At 47.2% G+C, this 17,499-nt stretch overlaps 2 protein-coding genes across 4 annotated transcripts in view; one reads left to right on the top strand and one right to left on the bottom strand.

The window, feature by feature from the left end:
- The window catches only part of FEZ2 (fasciculation and elongation protein zeta 2), a 44,026-nt gene extending 39,687 nt beyond the window's left edge, over positions 1-4,339 (top strand). For both annotated transcript variants that reach the window (XM_039257234.1, XM_039257233.1), the window contains 2 exons: positions 998-1,063; positions 3,430-4,339. In XM_039257234.1, the coding sequence (XP_039113165.1) occupies positions 998-1,063; positions 3,430-3,446 (83 nt within the window). In that variant the 3' untranslated portion in view covers positions 3,447-4,339. The remainder of the gene's footprint in view (positions 1-997; positions 1,064-3,429) is intronic.
- A 1,253-nt stretch (positions 4,340-5,592) lies between these two features.
- The window catches only part of CRIM1 (cysteine rich transmembrane BMP regulator 1), a 190,496-nt gene continuing 178,589 nt past the window's right edge, over positions 5,593-17,499 (bottom strand). For both annotated transcript variants that reach the window (XM_039257229.1, XM_039257228.1), the window contains 4 exons: positions 16,435-16,629; positions 12,201-12,323; positions 9,601-9,791; positions 5,593-8,050 (listed from right to left, as the gene is read on the bottom strand). In XM_039257229.1, coding sequence (XP_039113160.1) covers positions 7,874-8,050; positions 9,601-9,791; positions 12,201-12,323; positions 16,435-16,629 — 686 coding nt within the window. In that variant the 3' untranslated portion in view covers positions 5,593-7,873. The remainder of the gene's footprint in view (positions 8,051-9,600; positions 9,792-12,200; positions 12,324-16,434; positions 16,630-17,499) is intronic.

Genomic DNA, 17,499 nt, shown 5'->3' with positions numbered 1-17,499 from the left:
TAGTAATTACAGCTAATGCTTACGTAGCATATATTCTGTGTTGGGTGCTATTCTAAGTCCTTCACGTCTGAATTAGTAATTTGATAATCCCGACAAGCCTTTGGGGCTGGTCTGATGACTGTTGTCATGTTACATATGAGCAACTTGGTGCACTGACTGGTTGAGTAACTTGCTCAGAGTCCCACAGCTGGGAAGTGGGACAGCCAGGGTTTAAGCCCAGGTAGATACCGTGTCGTTTTGTCGTGTGTCTGGGGAAGCAGTGCGGCATTCTCCCCAGGGTGCTCTGGGGAAAGTTTGAGGTAGTGGTCACTGGGAAAGTGTAGCATTTGTTTACGTGTTTCTCTGTGCACCTGCGTGGTCAAGATTTTTAATCACCCCAGCAGCTGATCTCGCTATTTGTCTTTGCTTAGACATAAAATCATTCAAGATTCCCTTGAGGGTGAGGCCAATGTACCTGTGCTTCCTCTATAGCATGCGAGCAGACAGCATGCCTGGGTGTTGCTTCAGGAGGTCTGCTCCTTATTTTGGCCTTTAAACATTTCCAAGAAGGCTGACAGATATGCTCCTTGGAGAAGGTGGCTCACTAGTCATTTATCTGAGAGCTTCTCCCGCTTGTGAGATGTGCAGACTGAGGGCCTGTCGCCTGCTCCTCTGAGCTCATGGAAGTGCTCACGATGGTCCCTCACTTTCCAGTGTTTATTATGACAGACTTGAGGCTCTGGGTAAATAACCTGATTCTTCTTTGCTGGTGCCACTGTCTGGAAGTTTTGTATCAGGGAGAAGAGTCTCAGATACCAGGAATGTTCTCACCTGAATAATGACTTACTCAACTACAGTATGTTCTTGAGCATTGGCAGTTGTTTTTCCGTGGGCAGAAAGTAATCACTAATTTGCATGGATTGATTATGCCTGATAATTAACAAAGGTTACAATGTAAATGAGATTTTCTATCTGAGTTTGAAATTAATGCCTAGTCTTTCTCTCCTTTATTTTGCAGTTCTTCGTGCCATGAAGGAGGACAGTGAAAAGGTTCCGAGCTTGTTAACTGATTATATACTGAAAGGTGAGTTTTATAATGGCATATGTGCAATGGTTGGGAAGTTTTGATTAGTCGATAAATACATTGTCTTGCTAATAGATGAAAAAATGCACTTTTATCATTCTCATTTGTGCAGAGCGAGGATAGATGCATGGCTTACTTATGCTACTCACATTATGAATTATGGTTGTATAAAATGCAACTTTTACTTGGGGTCTTGAGCTGGAAGGAATTTCCACAGCTCAGCTCTAGTAAGCATGGAGACAGGCAATGGAGGAAATATGGAGACGTTCCCACAATCATGTGTCTCAGGTATTGAGAGACACAGAATGGGGTTCAGTAGGGTGGTGTTTGCCATCTTGGGGACAACAGAAAGAGGACAGATCATGAGGATGGATGAAGGAAGAGATACCCAAAGGGAATATGAAGGGGATTTCTTGTAAGAGAAAGGAATGGGAGAGAGAGAAAGAATGCATTTTCATCAACTAGGACTGAAAAATGAGCTGTAAATTTTAGCGAGATCAAGATCACAGTTTGGGAACAGTGATGAGGCAAAGGAAGGTCATTTGAGAAGTTAGGTTACTAACTGCCGAGGAAAGAGCAAAACTTGGATAATAAAGAGGGAACTGATGAAACTTATTTGATTACAGGCAAAATGAACACTTTTCAATGAAATTATTATTTTTTTTATCAAGCAGCAGTTATTCAGGTGACAGATTTCCTAAGCAGCGTAAAATGCATCCTGTAGTATACGACCCAATATTGAGAGCAGTCCTCTCGGGAACATCCTGTGGGTTCTCTCCATCAGCGTTTCTGGCTGAACATAGGAGCGTTGGGATTTCTGAGTAACTCTGATGGGACATTTCTTCAACCGTAGCTTCATAAAGAGGGAACCTCAGTAGAATATACTGGGAGCTCGAAGTGAGCGACACATTGTCACCTGTGAGAGTGAAGTGGAACTGGTCATTAGTCGGTTAGGGGTGTGGGGGAGGCGGTTGAAGGAAGAGATTGAAATGTTTTAATAAGCCATTTCTTCTGATGGAGGGCTTTTACTTCCTATTACATTCCAGTTTTTTTTTTTTAATACCTGACATCTTTGCTTTTATGTTGTGCTAGCACTGGTATGAAAGCTGGATTGTTCTGAAGTTTGTTCTTATAGATGTGACACAGGAATGAGATGAACATAAAGCACATGTCTCAGTTTTTAATTATAACGGGTCCCTGGGGCACTGCCGTGGGCGCGAGATAGAATGAGCTTCGGAAGCGTTCTCTAGCTCTCTAGCTATTTTATCCTTTCACCGCACTGAGGAATTTTATGACCCGGAGAAGAGAGTTATCTGGGGGCAAATGATGTTTAAGCTTTTCCTCTGAAAACCTGGGCCTGTAACTGTGAACCTATCCCACGTGTCTTAGGGAAGCAGCACTTAGCTAATTCTGTTCCTCAGCCTCAGGCTACAGGTTCCAGCCTGTGAGCCCAGCTGTCTACACCTGTTCTCCCGAGCTGCTCGTTTGCATGTGTTGTGGCTTTGCCTCGGCTCGGTGAGGACTGGGTGGAAAAGAAGCGAGGGTGCAGACCACAGCGGCGACTCCGCACCCCAGACAAGTGATTGGGTGTGTGTAAAGCTCAGAGTGTCCAGTCGCATGGGACTGTCGGATGGGGCGCGACGGCAACTGCTCTCTTCCACCCATCCTGGAAGTCCGCAGCCGGTCAGCAATTGCTCTGCCTCAGGGGCCACTAGAACCCTTGCCTGGCAGGGCTTTCTGCTCAAGGGAGAACTCTCCTCCGGCTCCCTTGGTGGGACTTCCTCATAGCTGCTTTAACACCCAAGACTGGCTTGGCCGCTGAATACACCAGCTTAGTTTAAATGCAAAGGTCTAAAATGACAGAAGATAGAAAAGTGGCCTCATTTGGCCTGAGAAAAGTGGGATGGATGCTGTGTGGGCTACTCAAGCTTTCCCTCCCATCTGCTGCTTTACCTGGCGTGGCCTGCTGCACCCCCGCCCTCCAGGCTGTGCCGAAGGCTGGAGTGTGGACGTGCTTGCTGCTGTGAGCATGTGGAGACTTGAGCCCTTCTTTCAGTTACCAGGGAGCCTCTTTGTTGTGGTACGAGCTGGTCGGTATAGGGCGAACGTTACGGGCTCTTTGCTCTATGTAGTACCTAAGAGACATGGCCTTTTGGCATCTCATTTCTGGGCGATTTTAATACACGTGTCTTGAGAGAAATTTTCTCCGTTGGGTACAGCCTTTTTAAAAAAAAGTTGCTATTGTAGATCCTTGCATTAATATTGATTTCTCATCATTTAATAGTATATTTTTACATACATAGATGTATATAATATGTGTATGCAAAGTATACATTTCTGTTTACGAGTTCTCCTCCTTCCTCTAGTTCTGTGTCCTACATAAGGTATCAGTCCAGGAGCGGCTTTCCCTTTCGCGGACTACAGGCTAGATATTTCCTATGGCATTGTTCCGAAAGCTGGCTACCACCCCCTTCCTGCTGTTGGAGACTCCGCGCACTTGAACTTGGGTTTGTGATTCAGTGTTACTAGATCATGCTTTCACTAATTCTGTTATGAACCAAGAGATGTATGGCACGGTTTTGAATTCTACAGGTGCTTTTTGTTAAATGCTAACAATTATGAGCTCCTCTCCTCCAACTTTGTAGAGGAAGGGGGAGTGGTATGTGCGCATGTGCAGTTGCATTTTTCCTGCACTGACGGTTCGCCCGGTTGAGTTTTGTGGCTTTCTAGAGCTGCCCTGCACTGAAGAACTTGTTGAAAGCATTGAGAGATTCTTCAGTGATGGCCAGAACCCACCCTGATCTAGGGAGCGGTCAGGATGAATAGTACCTACCAGTATTGTCCAGGGAGACGGACCCTGAAGCGTGGGCTGCCCTGGGAAGGGGCCGGTCCGGCGCAGGCACTGCGGCGAGCCTCGCCGGGACCAGCTGGCGAGCACGGAGGCTGCTGCGCCTCACCACCGCCCCAGCTGTCACCGTCAAGTTGCCCTTCACTTTCAGAATCTTGTATTAACTCTGGATGCTTAAATGTTTTGCCTCCCGCGTCTGTGAACAAGTGTCCTTTAAAAGGAGTTTGTGTCCTTTAAGGTGCTTACCTGTGTGCTGCAGCCTCGCCCCACTCCCACTCGGGTTCTGTCCCCCCTACGCCTGCCTGTCTTCCTCAAGTCCCAGTCCTGGGAGCAGCGCCTCGTCCATAGATCCTGGTCTCGAAACAACTTTGCCCAGTTCCACAAGTCATTGCCACCATTTAATAAATGTTGGGAGAAAGGGTAACATATGATTGAGAGACTGAGAGTTTTTGTTGTATTTGTTACGGGTTTTCTTTCCTTGCAGGGCTAGCTTCTGCCCTTTACTGTCTACACACGGTCTGTCACTACGGTGTGTGAGCTGGTGAGACCCCCTGGCCAGCTTCCTGCTGGTGAGGAGGGGGCAGGGGGACCTTTGTAGATGGCCCGGGGTTGCTGTGGGAGGAGAGACGTTCTGCTCATTTCCTGGGCCTGTGAGGCATCCTGGCAGCCGCCTTTGACCGGCACCACGAGTGCGGTAGGCGTCACGGAGGGCCTGTCAGGGGGCTTCAGGGTCCACGTACACATCTGTGAGCGTGCGGCCCTTCCGTACTCCTCAGTCCGCCTGGGAACTGGGACACCAGAGCCAGGAAGGCAGCAGCTCGGTTAGGACTTGGATTCTGGTTCAGCAGCTCCGCTGTTACCTGGGTACATGCGGAACGCGACCTGGTTCCTTGTTCATTTGGTTTTTAAGGTTTTATTTTTTAAGTAATCTCTACACCCAACTTGGGGCTTGAACTCACAACCTGGAGATCAAGAGTCCCATGCTTTACTGACTGAGCCAGCCAGGCGCCCCGAGATGGTTCTTTGTTAATGCTTTATTTGATAGTGAGTATGTGGGACTAACTGGCTTCCTGACCTTGACTTGAAGCTGCGTACTTATATACAGTAGTAGCCTAAATTGATCCAAATTTCTAACAGCTTTGCCTGTACTAAGGCAATATCACTTTAGAGGACATATTACAGTCAGAAGTCCTTGAGGGTATGTTTTTTTGGAAGAGATTCAACAGTTCATTCTTAAGTTGATCCTTCTGGAGTGTATGAAGAGAGATTTTTATCAACTCACAGTCTCCTTGTAATGAGATTTCTCTGATTCTGCTTGATAAACTCTGTCTTCTTCAGTGTAGACTACCAGTGTTTCCACCTCGACCCTCTCGCACACACGGGGTCAGGATACCCGTGGGGAGCATGTTTCTGATTGGTTTTCAACAGGTAGGTTTTCAGTCTCCCTCTGAGCAGGTGTCCCGGGGCGTGTACCCCAAGGTGGGATTTCTTCCAAGGAGTCCCAGGGCAAGGCCCGCGCTTTGGGACGGGGGAGCGTCAGCGGACTGACCACCTCAACACAAAAGGACGATCTGTCCTCTGTGTGATTTAGATTGTTTACCTGTTGCCAAGAACCAAGTCACGAAAAGTTGCCTCACAGCTTTGGTTTTTGAAGAAAACAAAACAAACTGTAGACCTACAGTGCACTCCAAGTGCCATAGATCTATTTTATTCTTCAGGAAATTAGATTTTTCTTTTACAAGAGCACAACAGGAACCAAAGTAAAAGAGTAATAGATACAGCACTCAGGATAAATCATATCTTTAAAATAATAAAAAAATTTACACCCTGTCCTATATCCTGTTAGTATTTTCATAATATGGCCATGATTGAAAAAACAAAAAGCAAGCATTTACAATTTTTTTTTATAGAGATTTTTTTATGCCAGGAATGGATTAATTGTCAACAAAACTTTATACTAATCAGGCTGATGTAAATCTATTTTGGTAACATCGTATCATTAACAAATTTATTTTGGAAATAGATAAAAATATTGCCCCTTGATAATAAATCTTTTTTTCCTTTGATGCAAACAGCTAGAACACCTTTTTCTTTTCCTTTTGATATTCTAAGACAAAAAAATGGTTAATCTTCAGATTAATAAATTAGGTCATTATAATAATAAATTAATTTTTTTTTAAAGTTCAGCAACCTCTGTCCAAGTATTTACAACAATACTTGAAAGTTCCTTTACAAAACAGAACACATTTTCTTTTCACATTAAGCATACTGGGTATCTGTGTCTTTCTCAACAAGCATTTTAAAAAGAAAATCAATGCACAAATGGGTAATTAGTATAAAAGTGCTGAGAGCTGTTTGAAAAGTTAACACTATAGGATACAGTCAGTTATATCTGAGGCAAACTACAACAAACTTCCAGCTTATTACGGACAATATTCCAGTAGTTGTTTCAAACAGTTGTTTGAAGAAAAAAAAAATCCAGGAGCTGATTAGCGATGCAGATGAACTGCCGTCGATGGTTCTGGCCAGGGAACAAATTGAAAACCAACAGAAAAGCAGATCCAAATGAGGAAGATTTTAATGAAGGAACACCTTCTCCATCGCAGGTGTGATGCTGACTGCACAAGGCCTGTGCATACACACAACTCACACTCACTCACACTCACCACACACTTCTTTCTTCCCAATTAAACCGCAGGTAGAATAAAATTTTGTGTTATTAAAAATTTGTAAGTGATCAGAAGCATTGATATGGAATGCCTGTTTGTCTTTGTTCTGGTTAAAATCTCATAAAAATACATTCAACAGGAAAACATAAATTGTATGTGTATAAATATATACGCATATATATATTATATACACACGCACACAAATACTTTTGTTTTTTTGAAGCATAAGATAGTTACATAAATATTCCTATAATTGCTAAAGTTTAAGGAGGCATATTTTTTTCTGAGCTTCAACAAAGGTGCTTGAATAATATACAATTAAAATGAAGTAGTTTCTATTTTGTAGAATCAGTATATAATAAGGAAAAAAAAAATCCCCAGTCCTTTTTAAAAGTTTCTTCTTAAGCTAGAGCTTCAACAAAAACTATGAACAACCAACAACAGAACAAAGCAACAACAGATAGTGAAGTACAGCCCCTGGAAAGACCTGGTGTCCTTCGCCCTCACCTCCTCCCTGCCACGCCGTGGTGAGGAGCTCCAGTGCTCGCATCAAGAAACGACTTGCGTCTCGTTCACTCGCTGACTCTGCTAGGAACTGGCTGATTGGCTTGGAAGAAAACAAAAGCAGCAAAAAGTCTAACTGTATCTATCCTCAGTAACCCGCGTCAGAGAAACACCGCGACACCTCTCTGGCCTCCTGGCCGCCTACCGCGGCTGTGACTGGATAGAAAAGAAACTCGTGGCGTTAGACCGGGCATGGCTATCAAAAGGTTCTGGTGTGCTGGCGGGCAGTCCTAATGGTGGTTAACGGCAGCTGGATCGCAAGGCCTTGGTTTCCCTGCTCATTCAGGCTTGGGCTGGGCCGCGACCCGGGCAGTCTTCGGAGCAATGGGAAAAAGCATCCTCTGGGCTGCTCAACTGCTTTTATTACACTGGGTTTCTCCCCGAGCCAGGCTGACCAATTTGCCTTCCCAACACCACCATCCCGACCCGTCTCCCCAGCCAAACTCGCTGTCCCCCGCCCCCAAACACCTCTACAGCTAGATTACAAGCAAATTACATCTTACTTGAAAAACTTTGGTTCTAAGAAAACACTTGGTCAGTGACCTTGAGGAGAGTGGGAATGTTTGTTCGGCACACTGCTGGAGACACAGCCCGTCCCGGTAAGTTCTTAGCGCTGTACGTCAAGTCACAATCCAAAACGATCCACTAAGCAAGTGCACAAATTCTAGTTTACTTTTCAAAGCAGATTTCGTCGTCTGTCTTTCGAAACCTCGTCCCCGCTGCCTTTCTTCACACTGTCTGGTAGAAGTTATCTGCCTGGAGGTGGTTCTGTTTCTGCATGCTGTAGAAGCCGCTGAATCTCGCGTCTGGTTCGGCAATTCTTAGCATCCTCTGGGAACTGTCTGCTGGGACTCTGCTTCCTTTCTTGCAGTCCACAGACACCAGCTGATTATTCAAGGAAGAAGGCTGTTGATGAGGGAAAGCCCCCCCCCCCCCCAAAGGATTAGCTATTTCACATATCCTCCATTAACAAACTTCGTACCTGATTCAAGGGGGGGGATAACAGCTTTGTGGGATATGGACGGGCCGACTGGATGTGGGGTTTACACCCTGTTCTAGTACCAACGGTAGTTTCATGAGAGCCACTGACAAACTGTGTTAAAAGTGAAACAGTCAATAAGTGACGTCAGGCTAGCGTCAAAGGAACTACGAGTCTGGTGAAGGGACGTAACTATTTTTCAAACCTGTAAAGTGCGTGCTCGTGCTTAAAGGGTTGAAGAAGTCGTCACTTGCCAGGCAGCGTTTAAGATAAACACATGGTTTTAAATCACTTGCTGTGTAAAAGCCTCATCACAGGCTAGGCCAGCCTCTGGCTGCATCCAGCCACTCTACGCATGTTATGAGCCGGTCCCTCTTCCCAGCTCTGCACAGTGGGGACTGTGTCCTGATCCCCCGTGTGCCCAGCAGAAGCTGTGCCCAACATGTACTTGTTGAAAGAAAGGGGCAGGAGGGGCACCTGGGTGGCTCAGTCGGTTAAGCATCTGACTTCGGCTCAGGTCATGATCTCATGGTTCGTGGGATCGAGCCCCGCATTGGGCTCTGTGCTGACAGCTAGCTCAGAGCCTGGAGCCTGTTTCAGATTCTGTATCTCCCTCTCTCTCTGACCCTCGCCTGTTCACGCTGTCTCTCTCTCTCTCTCTCTCTCTCTCAGAAATAAATAAAACTTTAAAGAAAAGAAAAAGGCAGGAGAAGCATCTGATGGGAATTTCACATGGAGGCATTCTCTCAATGGACAACTGGCTTAAAATAGTTCATCAAGGTGTTTTTGGTTGTTAAGGGTGTAGGAATTTTTTTTTTTTTTTTTGGAAAAAAAACTAAATGCAAAAAGTAGACTTAGCATTGGAAAGAGTCATGACTTATTCCTCCTTTAATGAAAATGAATTTTCTCGGTCTTTAAAATAGGCTGCTTTGACAATAAATACATATTCTTTCTCCCTCAATATGAAATGTGTCTGCCTGGTCTAGTTAGTAGTAGTCTACAGTCTCTTCAGGATCTTCTGCTACCTTACCCCTGCGCACTTGCCCTGGACACGGCTCCCTGTCCTTTGGAGTTTTGTGTACACTCGTGATGCTCTAGCTCCCGTCACCCGTGCCTGAGAGCTGTCACCCTCCCTCCAGGACTTCTTTCCCCGTTCTAAGTTGACAGATCACTGAGAAATTCAAGTTTTAATTTCTAATATAACAATGACTTAGGAATCAATCCAGAAGTATTTTTGTTCTTAAAAACTTTAAATCCAGGAAATTGGAGGTGTGGAAGGTCAAGATCCATTAACCAATGGCTGATGGATAATTCATATATTTGATGGCTACAGCTTACTGGTGTTTGAGGCTAAGAAGACCAAAGCAGAATTTTCACTTGCTAATATAAAAGACATCAAGCAATTTAGAGAACTGTGAGCATGCAAGCTTTCCTAGTTGGGTCACGTAAGACAAGACAAACTTTTTCAGGACGGTACCTTAGTTGGTGTTCGATACCAGCATAGCAGCGGTATCCACTGCTTCTTCTGATTGATGAACAGGAATGCTATGATAATAGAGAGGCCAATTATTATGGGGACCACAACTGAGGCGATGGAGTCCAGTGACGAATCTTCGCCTGGATGCGGCCTGTTGTTCTCTCTGTAATCTACCTGGAGGTGACCCATGTCTAGGAGGGAAAAAAATTACCAGCATTTATTACCTAAGCCAGAATTCTTAAGGATTACTTTAGTTCCATTGCAAACAGAGATGAACAACTTGGTTTCATAATTCCCAGTACTATCAGGGTAAAACATGTCTCAAGTCTAATGATCCAAAGAGCACTTATGAGAGCAGAGCTCTCAGGGATGATGGGAGACAGGAAATATTAAGGTGAAGAGGTTAATAACTGAGCAGGATGAAGCTGGTCCCAGCTAGCCAAGAAAACAAAATTGTTATGTGCAGACCTTATAAGAGTGACTAAAACTAGATTACTAATAATATCTTGATAAACATTAACCTGTATGGTCTAAGATTTTGAAGCAGAAACAGCTTACTTCCCTGTTTACCAGCGAATAAGAGACTAGGACAAAATATCTTTGACTTACTAGAGTAACAGCTAAGACTAATTGCTAGTGAAATAGAAACTAAGCCAGAATCAAGGGTTTGTTTGGTCTTTTGGTTTTACTGAGTTCTAAGCAAAAATGCCTCCCTTTTCATAAACTTCATAAACTCAATAGGCCTATTAGATCATTTTCCTGCCTTCGTTTTAATACATTGCACAGGGACGTTTAACTTTGTTCTTACAAATAAAGGTCTTTCTGTTCCTTTAAATCATCATTCTTGCCATGAATATTGCAGAGATAACAAGGTTAACTATATACCAATCAGGAGAACTCCCTGGAAGTCTCCTTCCTTTTATTTTCTTTCAGATAAACCACTGTGGTCAGACTGTCCAAATGCATCAAAGACCAGACTAGTGAAAGAAGTAGGGATTACACGTTCAAAAGGAGTTGCTCTTAAACGATTCTGGAAACCCAGCTCACAGCAGCACAGTTCTGTGATATTAAGACAGTTTAGAGTTTAAAAGATCAGAGTTTTCTTAATGTGCTTCTTCTTTTGTATGTGGGAAGAGAACCTTCCTAGTCATTCGCCAGTGTACACGATACTTTACAGGAAGGTGGAAAAAACCCCACATTTATCAGCGTCAAGAAAAATGCCAAAGGTAGAAATAACATCTTACTGATGAATTCAGGTTTTAATGAATGAAGGAATGAAATTCTGCCTTACCACATTCCAAATGATAGGACAAATGGTTTTAGGAATATATGTATGATATGTATCATACAAGTAAATTGAGAAGTTAATTAAGGAAAATCAAGCTTCAGCTGAAGTCTGTTTATAAAATTCAGTCCTTAAGTTCTGTTTTGATACAAAAATCAGGCCACAAGGTTTAGTTTTGGGCTTCCTAGCAGCCAAAGCAAAAGTGGAAACAGGTATCACCAACAAGATTCACACTGTCTTTAAGATTAAATAGCATCAGTCACTTAGGAGAAGTGTAAATTTCCCTGCTGGTGACAACAAGGAAATTTCTCCTCAGGTGCTTTGTAACAGAGATACTGTGTAAGGCATAGGTCCTCAATATACTGCAGCCAGTAAGGCTGTTGTTATGACCAAAGTCCAGCATCTATTGCAGTGTGTGGCACAGAGCAGGCACTGATAATTTATTGATTGAATGCAAATGTGACGATAAAGCAGAATTCAGTCACAGCAAGTACACAAGGAGCCAAAACACTAGAGCCAGGAATTGGGCTTTCTGGTCAACCGGCTTGATCTAAATAAGCCTAACACTCAGAATATCTAAAGTAACAACAGACCACTGATCTCTCTTCTTTCCCCAAAAGAAATAATACAAAAACTGTATAGCGGTGGCTTTGAGAATATCCTTGGAGTGGACAGGAGGCAGGCCTGAGTCATGGCCAAGTGCAGGTTAATACTCTCGATTAAGGCATCTACTTACTCTCAAGAAGGCAATACTGGCAGTAACTCTGCCTGACTCTATCTCTTAACTACTGAGAGACGGAATAACCGGTCTATTATACACAACTGAAAGGACATAGCTAGGGGAAAAAAACATGGAATAAACCCGATGAGTGGAAAAATCAGCACATGTAATAAATTGAACTCTCGTGGAGTGAAAACACTCTGGAAGCGGAGAGTAACCTAATGCATAATTGCTTCGTCCAGAATCCACAGGGACTGAATAATTCATTATTACTCTGCTTACATGTGTACAAATATGAGATCTGGCTTAGAAACTGCAGATACCAAGCTCTTAGGACAAGGAACATATTTCTTTCCATCATCACTAGGTCTCTGAGCACAGGGGGGCCAGAAGGAGGCATTTTATCCAGTTACCTGCAGACTTATTTTATCATTCTGGCTTAAATACGTTACAGCAACAGGCCTGCCCTGGAGTAGTTATTTGAACTTACTTGGGCTGGCTGTTTAAAAAGATATTCAGAGTTTAAAAAAAAAAAAAAAAAAGGTAGACCATATACATAAGACTACAGAGATCTCCGTCAACGTGGGCACTTACCTCTGGGGAGATGGATGATGTCATTTTCACTAGGTGTGGGCCACAAGGGCACCTCCAGGTCAGTCTCTCCACGATGATTCGTTTTCTCAATGGGGATATTGGTTGGTTCCGGCACGTACATTTCTAAAAGAAAGGGACGGTTTTCATTAGAAATGATGGAGGGGCTCCTTACTGCTGACATCAGTGTCCTCGATCCGAACGGAGGGTGCATTCAATTCAGTACAATACTGTCCTGGGGCGTGAAGGGTCCCGTTTCTGCAATTACATCATTACTGCCGGAGAGTCACTGGCTTTGCAGGGGTGGGAAGCGCGTCTTATAACCATATTCCCCCCTCCCATGTAAAAGTGGGTGGGGAGAGAGCTTTCTTCTCCACCAGGGTCAGAAGCTATGCTTTTTCATGTCAGATGGCTGTGGCCCTATAGTTCTGTGCAAGCTGCCAGAGACTGGTGGAAATGGAAGGATTTGACTTTCCATCAGCTAAATACTATATACCTTCAAAAACTAATTCTCTTTAATCCATGAATGTTGAATCACTTCTATAAAATATGTCTTAGGGAGTGAAATAGTTAAAGCATCCTTCACTCTTTATGGAGTTTCTTCACCAGTTCCCCTAAATGGGGACGGACTGTCAGCAGACCTCCTGAGGTGCAGCCTGGCTTAAACATCGCATGTGTGCTTTGTCACCACTGGAACCATGGGGATTTGTAGGCGACTTCCAGTATGTCTCCATGATCTCACTTGATCATGTAGGCATGTGGGTCATTAAGATACTACAGCATGAAACAAAACTGTCTAAGAAGAACAATGTTCTTTATCCCAAATAGTTTTCCTTTTTAATATATTTTTTTAATGTTTATTTTTGTGAGAGAGAGAAAGAGAAAGCACACAGCCCAAGAGCATGAGCAGGGGAGGGGCAGAAAGAGAGGGAGACAGGATCTGAAGCAGGCTCCATGCTCTGAGCTGTCAGCTCTCTGTGTGCCACAGAGTGAACAGGACAGGAACCCAGCCTTCTGGGCAGGACACACTTAATCAAATGTAAAGTGGCAAAGTGCGGCTGACTGCAGTTTGCTCAGAAGATGGAGAGATGATTCATCAATAATACATCAGACGCAGAAAGACGAGTTACAGAAATTAAATTTCCATCCAACAGTAAATCCTGAGAAGTCACTGGAGAAATCTTTCGTAACGAACAAGGATGTTAGCAATATATGTGCCCTTCCTAAACTCACAAGCCAAGGAGAGTGCCTCTCTTTACTCTGTTCTGACCACCATCACCTGGATTTGGGGCCTTGCCGTCCCCACCTGGGAGGTCTGCAACATGAGTTACAGCTGTCCTGGCCTCCGCTCTCCCCTTCAGCCCCTCCCGCACACCACCCTGTGAATCCTCCCAAAGCACCCGTGTGATCATGTCATCCACCTGCTCAGAAATGAGCCTCCCATTCCCTACAAAGGATGGCGTCTACACTCTACATTTGACAATCAAGGCCCTAAAAATCCTGGCCAAAGCTATCTTTTTTGTCCTTACTTCCTGCTACTAGAACTCTCTGGTCTGGGGACACTGGGCCTTGACCTTTCCATCTCAGGGTCTTTGGTCAGATTACCCTCTGCCCTCCACTAGAGAGAGGCCCCCTCCTGGCAAGGCCACTCTGCCTCACAGCAGAGTCTCCCTTGTGGACCCGGGAGCAGGGCTGACAGCCAGTGTCTCCATTCACCCTCCCCTCCTCTGCTGAACCCCACTCTGATTAGGCTTAGCCTCCACCGCTGTACCAAAATGGCGCTGGTCAGGATGCTTAGGAAAGTGCCAACTGCACTACGATTAGTTTCCTCGTCTCCTCTGACTTCTCTCACGGCACACCTGCCTGTCCTCCGTTTGTCTTCTGGGTCACAGCTCTTGGCTCCCTCCCGTGTGGCTGTGGTTCCTTCTCGGTTCCCCTTGCCCCGCCCGGTCTCCCCAAGTCGGAGGGTCTCTGGGCTCACTCCTGAGCCTTTCAATGTCCTTTCAAGTGTACCGATCCATTTCCGGTCTCTCCTGAACTGCAGATTACATATTCACTGCTCACGCTCTCCACTTAGATGTACAGTGAAGCTTTCAAAGTAAAACTGCCCGGAACCAAACTGCCTTTACCCTGTGGCTGCAAATCCGCGTTGTCGTCCGAACACAGGACAGTCTTCGACGGTTTCCCTCCCTCTCTGCTCACATGCCCGTATCTTCACATCCTACTGATTCCCCCTCACAGAGTCCGAGCCCGACCACCTCTCCCACCTGCAGAGCCGCGGCCCCGGGCCAGGCCACTCCTGGGCGCTGCCTGCATTACTGGGAAAGCCTCCAGGCTGGTTTTTGCGTCCACTCGCCCTCCACATCCCCCAGTCTAGGCTCAACTCAGCACCAGAGACATCTCGTGAAAGGGAAGGTCACCCAACTTCCCTCCTTTGCTTAAGACCCTCTGAAGCTTCTTTTCCACTCAGTGAAGCCCTGCGACGCCGGGGGATTACAACTTTCACGACGGCCTCTCTGCTCGCCTGAGCCTCCTGCTCCCCGGGCCCATCCGCGAAGGCCTCCTGGCTGTCCTTGACCATGTGCAGCATGCTCCCACCCCCCGGCTGTGCCCTGCCTGTACCCAGAGGGTTCTGCCTCCTCCCTGTGAGTCCTCAGGTCTTCTGGGTCTCATTATAAATGCCACCTTATCACAGCACTGTCAGATCATCCTGTGGAAAAGCACATGGCCTGTCCCTTTCTCCCCTCTGCCCCCTGTCTGGCTTCGCTTTTCTTCATAGTCCTAAGCCTTACCCTGGGTGCCGTCTCTTTATTGCTTGTTTCCTGCCTGTCCTTCCCCCGCAAAATGTAAGCACCATGTGGGCGGGGGGCTTTGATTCACTGCTGTCCCCCCAGGGCCAAGGAACAGTGCTGGCGCACAGCAAGCACTGAATCTTCGCTGAGGGAAGGTCAGGTCTCACCGTCTTGATCTCAGGAGCGCGTTGCTGGGGAGACGGGTATGGAACGTGGGAGGCACAGGCGGTGCGGAGCAGGCAGACGGGCTCCCCTGGCCCTCTGCACGGCCCTGAAGGATTTCACGTCCCCCGGGTGCAGACGGTGATCACAGGGGGAGCCTCTCGCTCTCCGTCCGCACCTCACACAGGGCCCCTGAGGCTAAGCTGGGAAGGGTACCCGACTGCAGGCTCGGACCGGGCTTCAGCCTCCTGACCCCGCAGGATGTCCCATCCGTCATGGGGGATAAAGCGGTGCACAATCAGGGCTCCGCCGCTGACCAGCTAAACAGAGGGCGAGTCAGTGCAGACAATGACACTCTTTGGGTGCTGACCGTCCTGTCTCATGACCACACAGTGCCACGCACGGCTGGCAGGCCTCCGGGCTCACTGTACCGCGGACAAGGTTCCCTAACACAACGCAGCAAGGAGACACAAGAATCAAGGGGGAGGTGGGAAGGATGCTGACTCCCTCGCAGAGCACGTGTCCCGCGGTGTGGACTGTCTGTGGGGTCTGTGTGTTTAGGGCTGGAGGTCTGGAATGCTGCCTGGGGGCTGTCCTAACGGGGTCTCAGGCCCTGCATTCCTGGGACAAGGGGCAGAGGACCAGGGTACGAGACAAAGACGTGGAAAGGAGGAGGCGGCGGCCTGGAGGAGGATCTGGGTGGCTGCGGGGGCGGAAGGCTTGACGCTCGGGGGTGGGTTTCCAAGCTGACGGGAAGGGTGGGCGTGGGGAGAGGCGTGGGCGTGGGGTGGCCACGGCTGGGGTCTCTGCGGGGAGAGACGAGGCCGGGCACACGGCTTGGGAGAGGGCCGCACGGAAGCCCGGGTGCTGCTGGGACCGACGAACCGAACACAGACTGAACTGTACTCTTTAACCGCAGCTCTTCCATTCGGTTCTGATATATATTCCCCTCACAGTGGCTGTGAAGCGAACCCCTGCCAGGGTGTGTCCAAGCCTGGGCTGTGTGTCTGTGCGACCCAGACAGGGCACGTGTCCCTAAGAGCCTGTTCTGCCCGCTGGGCCGCGCCGCCGCAGACAGCTGGAGCACGCAAATGCCAGGACCCAGAGCAAGTCTTGCACGGAACCCAAATGAGGCTCTCACCCTGACCGCAGTCTCTCCAGCCACCCTGACCCCCAGCGCCATCTCTGCACCGGGAGACCTCGGCCACGGGCCCGGGCCACACGCCGGCAGGCTGGTGTCCCCCGCGATCACTAGTCCGGCTTGGTAACCCTGGCTCAGATACCTGGACACATGGGGCAGCAACTTCCCTCCACGTTGATGGGCTCCACGCAGGGCAGCGGCGGGCAGCTGACGGTGGAGCAGAGGGTCTGGCCCTGCAGGCAGTAGCAGTGCGTACAGCTGTCGATGTCCCAGCGCTCCTCGTCGGCGTAGGCCTTCCCGCTGAAGTGGCACACCGCCTTCTTCGGAATCGTGTCCTCTAGCGAAAAGAACAGCACAGAGTGGAGTCGCTTGATGTGACCAAGCACAACATCTTAAGACACTGGACACGTAAAGGGGCAACGGTTCTGTACGGTCACGACACCCTTCCCACAACGACTTCCCAGCACGTGGCGAAGCGTTTGCCTCCCCAGGCACCTGCCACCATCTTCATCGGCACAGGAGACGCTTCAGGGTGCTTGTCTTGTGACACTGAACCTGATCAAGGGCCACGGAGGCCCATGGAGGGCAGTAACGGCTACAACCAGGTGGGGATGCTACCCACTGCATAAGTGTCACTGGGTCCTCACTGCAGAAAACCCAAATTTAAGCACACTGGGTGGCTGCTGAACGCACTACGTGAAAAAACCAAATTCAAATAGGTAGAGATGAATTGAGAGGGTTTATGTGGAAAGAGACAAACAAGTCCAGCTGACTACATTTATAGAGACGAGTCATGAAACTCCTACCTCGGGTTCATCTTTCTGTAGGTGACTCAGGGGAGTGGTGAGGGAGGATGGCGGGGTGTCCTGGGGAACCTGCGGCTCCCCTGCGTGGTGTCTGCGCCTACAAAGCCTGATTTCATCATCCTTCGGGGACACCGGACGGACCTCCCTCTCATCAACAAAGGCATTCCTGCCTTAAAAACCACCTCATTTCATTTCAAACCATTTTTTTTCAGCAAACTATGGTTTTGACAATATATTTTTAAGAGTTATTTTTACATATAAGAATTTACAGCTTTTAGAACACTCAGCTCTTCTCTCTAGTCTCCCCTGCCATCCTCATTCCCTTCTTCCCCTGACTCTGTCCTAGAAACTTCCTCCTCCTGGTTCACCTCAACCTATTTACAAGTGGGCACATTTCAGAG

Source organism: Hyaena hyaena, unplaced genomic scaffold, assembly GCF_003009895.1.
Source record: "Hyaena hyaena isolate Hyena2069 unplaced genomic scaffold, ASM300989v1 scaffold_607, whole genome shotgun sequence".
In the NCBI taxonomy this organism is placed as follows: domain Eukaryota; kingdom Metazoa; phylum Chordata; class Mammalia; order Carnivora; family Hyaenidae; genus Hyaena; species Hyaena hyaena.
The sequence above is the reverse complement of the archived record's forward strand: the minus strand, read 5'-3'. Positions and strand labels throughout refer to the sequence as shown.